At 40.4% G+C, this 9,900-nt stretch overlaps 1 protein-coding gene and 1 non-coding gene across 5 annotated transcripts; both read right to left on the minus strand.

Moving 5' to 3' along the window:
• Positions 1-1,149: 1,149 nt before the first annotated feature.
• Positions 1,150-7,896, minus strand: SLC25A3 (solute carrier family 25 member 3). Of its 4 annotated transcripts, none has more exons than XM_037160378.2 (8): positions 7,790-7,896; positions 7,392-7,552; positions 6,128-6,252; positions 4,009-4,188; positions 3,010-3,191; positions 2,167-2,339; positions 1,581-1,691; positions 1,150-1,494 (listed from the first exon to the last, which is right to left on the minus strand). In XM_037160378.2, exons 2-8 carry the CDS (start codon positions 7,546-7,548, stop codon positions 1,334-1,336), a joined length of 1,089 nt encoding a protein of 362 aa, XP_037016273.1. In that variant the 5' UTR covers positions 7,549-7,552; positions 7,790-7,896; the 3' UTR covers positions 1,150-1,333. The 4 variants fall into 4 exon arrangements, with proteins under 4 accessions (XP_037016273.1, XP_037016277.1, XP_037016274.1 ...); XM_037160382.2 differs by lacking the exon at positions 6,128-6,252 and adding an exon at positions 5,828-5,949 and having other exon boundaries at positions 7,790-7,892; XM_037160379.2 differs by having other exon boundaries at positions 7,760-7,844.
• On the minus strand, positions 2,410-2,656 carry LOC119060633 (small nucleolar RNA SNORA53). The gene has a single exon (XR_005084629.2). It is a non-coding gene; the product is annotated as a small nucleolar RNA SNORA53 (small nucleolar RNA).
• Positions 7,897-9,900: the final 2,004 nt, after the last annotated feature.

Raw genomic sequence — 9,900 nt, forward strand, 5'->3', positions numbered from 1 at the left:
AACAGTTTGGCTCTAATTTGTACCCATAACGCTTCCTTTCTGTGTCCAACACAAGTAAAATGAGACTGACACCGTGAGACCAAATGGTAGGGCAGTTAATAAGCAACTAGATGCAGCAAGTTCCTAAACTCACAAAATGGATTTGTAATGAAATCATCTCTGCCTGGTGAGAGTCCTTGAAAATTATTTTCATGGAGTCCCACCTGTATACTTCAGGGATTGTCAACCCAACCCAGGTATTTATAACCAAAGGCCTCAAGGTTAACTCATTGTCAGATTGGGGAAACATTTTAACTATATTGTACATTGGACTTTGATACTCTCTAAGGGAAAACAGGAGTGGTTTACTTCTTGGAAGCTTTTAAGATACCACTTTGGGCTCAAACCTACAACCAAATTTCAGTGCTCAAGTTCACCCAAGTGCCTTCCCAGGGGCACTCGCCCACGGCAGTTGTTAAGCAGTTATATTTCTTAGAAACAAAACTGACAATGGCTTATGGAAACTTTTTTGAAAATGTAAGTCAGGTTTTTGTGGAACAGAGTTAATTACCCAAAATTGTTTGTAACTAACAAGTGCTTTGTTCCTTTTAAAAACTGTTGTTCTATCCCTGACTGGTGTGGCCTAGTGGATTGAGTGGGCCGCAAACCAAAGGGTCACAGGCCAGGTCCCAGTTGGGGGCATGCAAGAGGCAACCACACATCAATGCTTCTCTCTTCCCTTTTTCCTTCCCTCCCCCTCTCCCTAAAAATAAAATCTTTAATAAGTAAATAAAAGCTATCATTCTAAGAATTGGCCTGGTTTAGATTACATTTTACAATTAAAGATGACCGAATTCACAGGGATTTTAAAAAGCAGAGTACACAATACAAAAATTCAATCATATGATGAAATCAACTTGTCAAAATATAATCACAAATACTTATCCATAGTTAACAATTAAATCACATTTTTGAAAATTTAGGGTGTTTAGGGTGCTAAAATTGTAGCAACTCTGAGTGACAAAAACTTGAACCATATGACAATTTATAAGTAGGGGTCAGAGTGCTGAATGAACAGTGGTTCAAAGATTTTATTTGAGCCATACCAGTCAGGGCAGGGTGAAATCTTTAAAAACTAGTTTTAAAAATAACTATCAAGTCATAGACAAATCATGAACAGTTGGGTTTATTTCAACAACGAATTTGAAACTCCTGCCTGCGGCAAGAGTACTACAGTAATTGTATCGGAAATAGACAATTTCCTACACTGTCATATATATATATAAAAGTTCCATTAGCACTTTCCTCAACACTGACCAACAAGCAGATTCAGTCCATATTTGCTTTGCTCTGTCTACTGAGTTAACCCAAGCTTCTTCTTCAGAGACTCTGGCATCTCGGGTGGAGGAGGGCGTGGCAGCCTGAAGTAGACCTTCACGGAGTCATAGATGAACCACTGCAGCGCAGTCAGAGTGCCGATCATGATGATACGGGCAAAGAGTCCCTTCCACACCCCTGGTTGAATAGATGAGACGTGAATGAAAAAATGGAATATACCCCAAAGTGTTAACACCTTTCTTTAGAGGAAAAAACAATCCTACCTTTAAACCCAAGTCTCTTGAGGACCTGAGAAGCAGTGCTACCTTTCTCTTTATTCAACACAGACACCACGGAATCAGCAGGGTGAGAAACAATTGCACAGAAGACTCCAGCTGAAAGAAGCCAAGAAATATAATTCGATATGGGGTCAGTTAAAAAAAAATTACATCACAACCAACAATCTTGTCATAACCAATTAATAAAACTTTAGTTCTTAGGGAAAAAATTAGATTTGGAGTAAGATCGACAAGAAATGTTATAAAGTCTATTTAATCTTTTAAAAGTTTTTATATCCAATTTTAATCAACATTTTCTCTTGTATTAAAACTTTTCTTGAAAAACTAAACAACAAAAACACCACAAATAGTATAGCAGTCAAATTAATACATCTCCAAGCTTAACCACGCAAACCACAAACCAATTCTACCAGGAACTAATAATTAGTAAGTATTTATGAATTCTGAAGGGCATATGAAATGCTATGGGAAGATCTACTCTGGGATATATTTTCTTCAAAATACAGTTCCATAATGGAAATGATTATTTGCCCTAAATTTCACAGACAAGCACGTCCTAATTAATTCATACCTATGTAACCCGCCACAAATGTCACAACCAGCTGCTCTGCCTTTGTACATTCACTTCGGGGCTTAGGAACCACAAACTTGTACAATGCTTCCACAGTACGTTCGAAGCAAGCGAACTTCATCATGGTGTACGGTATCTGTCTCATCCAAAGAGGAGCAACCCCCTTGTAGAATCTAGGAAATCAGAAAACTTATTTTACTCAGTTGCTTATGCTCATCCAGCAGAATTTCCACCATTACCAGAAATGTCCGCACACCAGTCAAGTCCTGATAGTGAAAAATGGCAGCACAATTGCATGTCATTTCCATCAGGACCCAAGACTAACATGCAGGTATATTTATCTCACATGCCAATGACTCAAGCACCTTCGACTGTACAACCGGAAAAGTTGCTGGATGTGTCTTGACTGGAACTACAAGAAACAGTAAGTTTACAAGTAGAACTCAGATCAAGACTGGCATCCACGAAGGTGGATCTAAGGAAGCATGTTGTGGCCTGACTATAAATGCAAGTTCTTAACTGTGAACACAAATAACAAGAATTGTAATAAACCCTCCCCAAAAGTTAATGGTTAATGTTTAGGTCAAATATCAAGTCATCTGTTGACTGAGAAATGGTTCCTACTTTAGAGAAAAAAAATCTTAATTCAGTACTCAAGCCATGCTAGCAAACTTATTCTTGTCCTGGAATTTATGTTCTATGCAAAAAGGCAGGGGGTGAGGGGAAGGTGGCAGTGATAGACATGAAACAAAAACATTTTTTTAAAGTCTGGTAGGATTAATGCTAACAAATGCAGCTGGCATAGTATTTTATACTATAAATTTTAGGCAAATGTTTACTTACGCATTTAAGCCTTCTTCCTTATACATTTTGGGAGCTGCATCCCTCAGAGTGTTAGCATAACCTGGCTGGGTTTGAATTCGAACCTTAGCAGCTTCCATAGGAGCCAGAGCAATGTCAGCAAAGAATTCAGCACTGGCAGAGGCGGCCAAATACAGTGATGTGCGCCAGAGATAGGTGTTCTCCTAATTGAAACACATAAGGAGTAACATGAATTGGCTGTTTTCAACTTCACCTTAAGAGACAGTTCTAGGAAGCAGTTAAATTTCAGACATTTTTTAAGAGTGTTTAGCATACAGTCCATGGATGACACACGAGATTGACTCTATGTCTCTTTCATAACTTCATCAATCACACATTTGAAATATGAAGGTTTTTTTTTTCGTTGTTTTTAAACGTCTAGGCACCATGGAACTATACAAAGAAATCTATGGAGGAGATACTATTCCATGAGTGACTATCACCCATTAGACCCTGGTCAGAACAGGTTGCTTCCAGAAAATCCCCTCAGGAACTGCCTGATCGACTGTCCCCTATGCCCCAGGTGTGCTGGTTCGGTTGGCCTGCCACAGGCAAGCACGCAAGGCAGTCTCCCCTTATCTGGGGTGGGTCACCTGCAATTACCACCCCCACCCATCTTTCCCTGTCTTGTACAACCCCTTAGTGCCTGCCATGTGGTACAGAGGATACTTATGTCTTGTCTTGCTGCCACACAAGACATGCCTCATATGTAAGTCCCCTTAATAAATTCTTGATATAAACTCAAAATCCAACTTAGTTGGAAAGCAGCAGTCTAATAAAAAAGGAACACTGAAATCTATATACATTTTCTTTTTTTCATCCTGTGGTTGCTAAAACATACTCATTATTTGAAACATGTTGCTCTTCCTGAGGCCATTTCCTCAATTGTAAAATGAGGTGGGTCAGACAAAAATCTAAAATCCTTTTTGGGTTTAAATTTTAAGTTAAAAGCTCAGGACTTTCCATTTCAAACTCACATACCTCTCCAAGTATGTTGCTGTAGAAGATTTTGAAGACTTCATAAAAGCCAAACTTGCAGAGCCCCTGCATAGAGTAGCCAATGAAAGTCGGAGCCCACCCTTTAGCCAAACCACGAACACCATCCTCTTTAAGTGTGACTGAGAATCCATTAAATATGCCTTTATACTTCTGGGGGTCCACCTATATTTAAAACAAGAAAAAAAAAGTAAACAAATACACCAAAAAGCTAGTACTTCTCATAAATATTTATTAGTTTTTCCTTTTGGTTCTAAAATAAACTTCGTAACTACACAAAAGGTAGGTAAATACAAGCTCGCTGCCTGATAACAGCTTAATATCTGTAATTATCTCTGTAAATATGTACTTAGCTTTCTTTCCGTTAGACTTAAGTCTAGGAGTAGGTTAGTTCAAAGGGTAAAATTCATACAAAAATACAGAATAAAACTGATTCCTAAATAGATTTTTCACCACCCAACTTTACCACTCTCAAAGAATTAGTTTTAATGCTACTCCTAAATAACAGATAACTCTACAGGCATGCCTTGGAGATACTGCAGGTTCGGTTCCAGACAACTACAATAAAGGTAATATTACAATAAAGCAAGTCACACAACTTTTTTAGTTTCCCAGAGTATATAAAAGTTACATTTACACTATACCATACTCTAGTAAATATAACATTATATCTAAAAAACAATGTATATAACTTAAATAAAAACACTTCACAGATTAAAATATGCTAAGCAGCATCTGAGCCAGGAAGTCATAATCTCTTTGCTAGAGAAGGTTCTTGCCTTCAATTTGTAAAAAAACACAGTATCTCTGAAGTACTATGAAGCAAAGCAAAATATAGCAAAGTATGCCTGTATGACTGAAAAGACTAGCCTATTAAGTAGATTATACTATAAAGTTTTGTGAACTTAAACTAAATACAAGTTTAAAAAGTACATTAACATAGTACGAATTGTCTTTTGACTTAAATTCACTTCAAGAGACATGCATAAGAAGTTTAGAGAAGGTATATTTCATATCCATTCTGTTAACTAAATGGGAAAAAATATCTTATATCTTATCTCACTGTTTCTGCCAGTACTAAAAAGGCTGGTATACGTCACCTTCCTCTCCCTGCTAATTATTTCACCTTCCTTTCTCTTTTACGTAAGTAGACTTCTAATCCTGTTTGGGACAAATAAATTTTTGAGGTTTGGTTATTTTTGTTTCAACAATTCTAATAAGATATTCTAATTGTTAAAAAAAAAAAACTACCTTTATGTAAGTGAATAAACAAGCTATATACCTACAAAATTTTAACCCCAAGATACTAAAAGTACATTTTTTAATATACACAAAGGTCTCTGCCTTCATCTTTATCAATTAACAGATGTGAAGTTACTTCACATAGTGAACAATGAATGATTACCCACTCTCACACATAACTTCTTATAGAATGACTAAAGAGCTCTGGCTGGTGTAGCTCAGTGGACTGAGTGTCGACCTATGAACCAAAAGGTCGCTGGTTAGGTTCCCAGTCTGGGTACATGCCTGGGCTGCAGCCAGTTCCCAGCTGGCCCCAGATGGGGGCATTCGAGAGGCAACTGTATAGATGCATCTCTTGCACAGGGATGTTTCCCTTTCTTTCTCCCTCCCTCTAAAAATAAATAAAATCTTAAAAAAAAAAAAAGACTAAAGAAATCAGGTTTGCTTTCCTAACCTGAAAGCAGTTGTTACGTGCTCAAATTCTTCTCATTTGTAAAGTCCCTCAAGATTATCTGTAATTAGGTCCCACACGAATACTTTCAACAGTCATCTCAACACAAACCTGCATGCGGCATTTCACTAAATCCAGGGGAACCACAGCAGTGTGTGTCAGACCACAGCTTAAGACCCCACCAAAGCCACACAGTGCATAAAACTTCAGGGAGCCATATTCACAACTGTACTCTGCAATAAGACAAGACACACCATGCATTTTAGTATAAAACTCATGTTATTACTGGTTATCAACTTACCTCCCCGAAAGTTAGGTTTCCACACAGCTTGTTAGTAGATGACTACATCTTACAACCTAACAGCCATGCTTCAACAATATACTTTATTCAGTCCAACGTGCAAAACAAACCTGCATTCTGCATTTAACCAGATCTAGAGGAACCAATGCTGTATGTGTTGTGCCACAGCTAATAATTCCTCCAAATCCACACAGGAGAAAGAATCTGCCAGATCCATATTCACAGCTATACTGCTCTGTTTGATTGAAAAAAAAAATCAGTTAAGTGTTTCTTCAGACGACGAAGGCCCCGGGAATGAAAAGAGAATGGTTTCCCTGGGAAACAGTACTATCACAACTGAACAGCTTTGGGCCCGTTAAGTTGACAGATGAGTTTCCACCTAGTGCATGTAACTGCCAAAATCAAAACAATAACTGAAAGATTATGAAGGTTCTATCTGTGAGTTAACCAGCTCTTATTTTGTCACATTAGAAAGTTCTTCTATATTAAAGATTAAAATCAACGTGCAAATTATTAACCACTGATAAGAAAACACTTCAGAGTACAAATGAAACTCAGGAGCACTCAGCTTGTAAACTTGTAGATTTAGCCCAGCCATTAACCAATACAATGTCTACTTACACATTCCTATAGCAAACTAGAGAAACGTAAATTCCTGCAATCAAACACTACACAAATGACATTAGCTTTAACTTTCTAAATTCAAGTACAGAATGTGCAAGGACTTTAACCCACATTAACACATAACAGAAACACATACCATACGTGATGTTTCTCTGTACATCCCCTCCAGTAGGATTTGATTTAGAGTACCCACAATTCATTTAAATTGGGTCTAATCACCAAGAATCCCAAGAAATAAGGCCGAAGGTATCCCTACCAATTACTATGTCCTTTCTATGGCCTATCTGAGGCTGCAAGTCGCCTTCTTCACAACATGTATTAAAAGACATCTAGTTATCTTATACTCTAGGTCAACTAATATCAGACTTCGGAAATACCTAAGGGAGGGGGTAATATTTTTGAGAAAAAAAATTAAAACCTGATCAAAGAACACAGAGTTAGAACTGCAGGTGGCCAGCAGTTAGGAAGGACTTTACCCAATACTTAGTCTGCTGACCAATCGGGCTCACGACGGAGAAGATAAAGAGCTAGTCAAGGCCTCTATGTCTCTACACCCTTGAGGACGTGGAGGTCACGGAGGGATCTGTGCCTAGGCGCTCCGCGCCCTTGAGGGAGGGCTAAGGATCCGACACCTGGGCAGAGTGGGCTGGTATTTTCAGGCAAGCAACTGGGCGCCGTCCTGCGGCGAGGCGGGCAGGGCACGTCCTTCCTTGCCCTCCAGGCCCGGCGCAGGCAAAGGTCTGGCCTCACCTTCCACAGCAGCGGCTGCAAGGTTGCGGGAGCGGCGGGGCGGGCCCGGCGGCCCAGCGGGGCTGCTGCTGGGGCCCGCGAGACCATCGTACACGAGCTGCAAGTGGGGTGCGTTGAAGGGGTTCGCCCGCGCCAAGTGCGCCACGGACGAAAACATACTCCTAAGAAAAGAGGGGCCGGCGGTCAGATAAAAGGCAAAAGGGGGGCGTCAGGCCGGCCAAAGTCACAGGACCCTGGGACCCCGACCCGGCCTTCTTTTTCTCACCCTCGCGCCCTTGAGGTCACCGAGGCCTCCCTAAAACAGAAGGCCAAGTGGGCCTACAGCTAAAGCATCGTCCCATAGAAGCTCCGCTCCCCGCTCCCCGCACCTGCTGTAGGGAAGGCCCAAGCACACTCACTCCCTAAGATGGCGAACACACCAACGCTCTTGGGGAACGCTGCGGCTCACAGAGGCCGAATGTCCTCCGAGCCCTTAGAAGTGTGCCCTTCGCGCGTCGTCAGCGTGACGTACACCGCCAGTCACTACAGGCAGACGGCACCCATTGGCGGAGAGACGGCCACGGCTGTAGCGTCATTACGTTCTCCTAGCAACCCTATCCCCGCCCCCGTCGCCCCAGCCCTTCCGGCCCAACTTCAGCGCCGGAGGATTTGTTCTGCGCAGGCGCGCATTCTAGGCCAGGTTCTAGAGTAGTGTGGGAGTTGACCTCCTCTTTTTGTCCCTTCACCTTGAAGAGTCAGTCTCTCCTTGATACTGAGCGTTCAGTTCTTTGCATTTAAGTGAGTCTCAATATAACAGTCACTTAAAAGAAAACAGGAATGCTTGATGTTAATCTGGGAGTTGTGGTTAGGATGTGAGTGCAGTGTTTTGTGTGGAGACTTCCGCCGTTCTGGTACTTTTTTTTCTTTTAGTTCCATCCATTGACACAACATACAGACCTGTCTGCGTTTTTCATCAGACTTTAGGAGAGGATTTTAAAAGGAAATGTGTAGCAAGAATTCTAAAGATGGACAAGACAGCTTGCTGCCTCACAGTATTTTATACAGCATATTTAAAACATTCAATAAATGCTTCATTAAGCATTCAATAACCTGACCAAGAGACGAACTAAAGTGGAAGTGACTGGCAGAAGATTTTGTGTGTTTAATACGTTTCGAAAATCTTAATTAGATTCAGTTCAACAGAGAAGGGCCTACTTTAATTAGGGAGAGTTTAGTAAAGGTCAAACCTCCCAGGAAAGAGTTAAGGAATATATAAAATGGAGTCACTTTAACCAGGGTGCTAAAATTAACATTATGAAGGTTGCAGCGTGAGGAACCGATCTGATTCTTCTAGCTAGCCTGGGAACTTAAATTTTTGAACTCTTCAGTCCTGTAACCAGATATATGTTTCTGGACATATACCAGACCTCTGATTACCCCCTGAAGGACTCATTATCCAGAACCTGACATCCATCATTCAGACTGTTAGACATTTGACTGATAATCCCCTGGGACCAATGCTAAACCTGAGGATGCAGAACTGATCATTCCCAAGAATGTACATTGAACTACATACAAGAACTCTTAACTTCCCCAAGGTTACTTTATCAGGAGCTGGGAAAAATGTCAGAGCCAGAATGCTAACAGAGGTGTAGAAAATCTCAAAAAAACCCCAAAACAAGTCTGGAGACTTTGACTAGAAATAAATGATAAAGATTTATTCAAGGGACTTTAAATAGAGCCAGGCAACCCCCCTAAGCGTTCCAGTATCATCTGAATCTGCCCATATGTTCCCATTCTGATGTTCAGAGGCTCACTGCTGCTCAAATAAATTTCCTAACTTTAACAGGAGAACTGTAAGATTGGAAATTCAATTGCATTGTGATTCAGGATTAAATTTGGGTTTTTTTGTTTTTTTTTTTAATTACAGCCTTGCTGTTAAGGAAGGCAGTCATAAACTTTCTGGTCCTTTATCTCATCTTGAGCTGAGACTTTTTAAAGCCCTAAATTCATCATCTCTTGGGGGAAAATAACTAACTTCACTGTATTTCTTATTTTCACTTAAATATACTATGGAAGCACCTACTTGGTAACCTGAAACCTTGAGTTCTTTAGCCTTTTGAAAGAATGGCCACTTTTGGCTAATGCATGCCATGGACAACCAGTGTCACATTGACAATTGGTCACCAGTGCTTTTAAATTCAATCGGATCAGATAACCCAAATTCAGAGAACCCAATATTAATATTTGGTTCTCCTGGAATTATTTCCAATATCATTGTCTGTATCAGATTTTTTAAAAGATTTTATTTACTTATTTTTAGAGAGAGGGGAAAGGAGGGAAAAAGAGAAACATCAGTGTGTGGTTGCCTCTTGTATACCCTCTGTTGGGGACCTGGCCCACAACCCAGGCATGTGCCCTGACTGGGAATTGAATCAGTGACCCTTTGGTTCGAAGGCTGGCACTCAATCCACTGAGGCACACCAAGCCAGGGCTGTATCAGATTTGTTTTTTAAAGATTTTATTTATC

The sequence above is a fragment of the Artibeus jamaicensis genome, unplaced genomic scaffold (genome assembly GCF_021234435.1).
Source record: "Artibeus jamaicensis isolate MK-2021 breed Jamaican fruit bat unplaced genomic scaffold, CSHL_Jam_final contig_233, whole genome shotgun sequence".
In the NCBI taxonomy this organism is placed as follows: domain Eukaryota; kingdom Metazoa; phylum Chordata; class Mammalia; order Chiroptera; family Phyllostomidae; genus Artibeus; species Artibeus jamaicensis.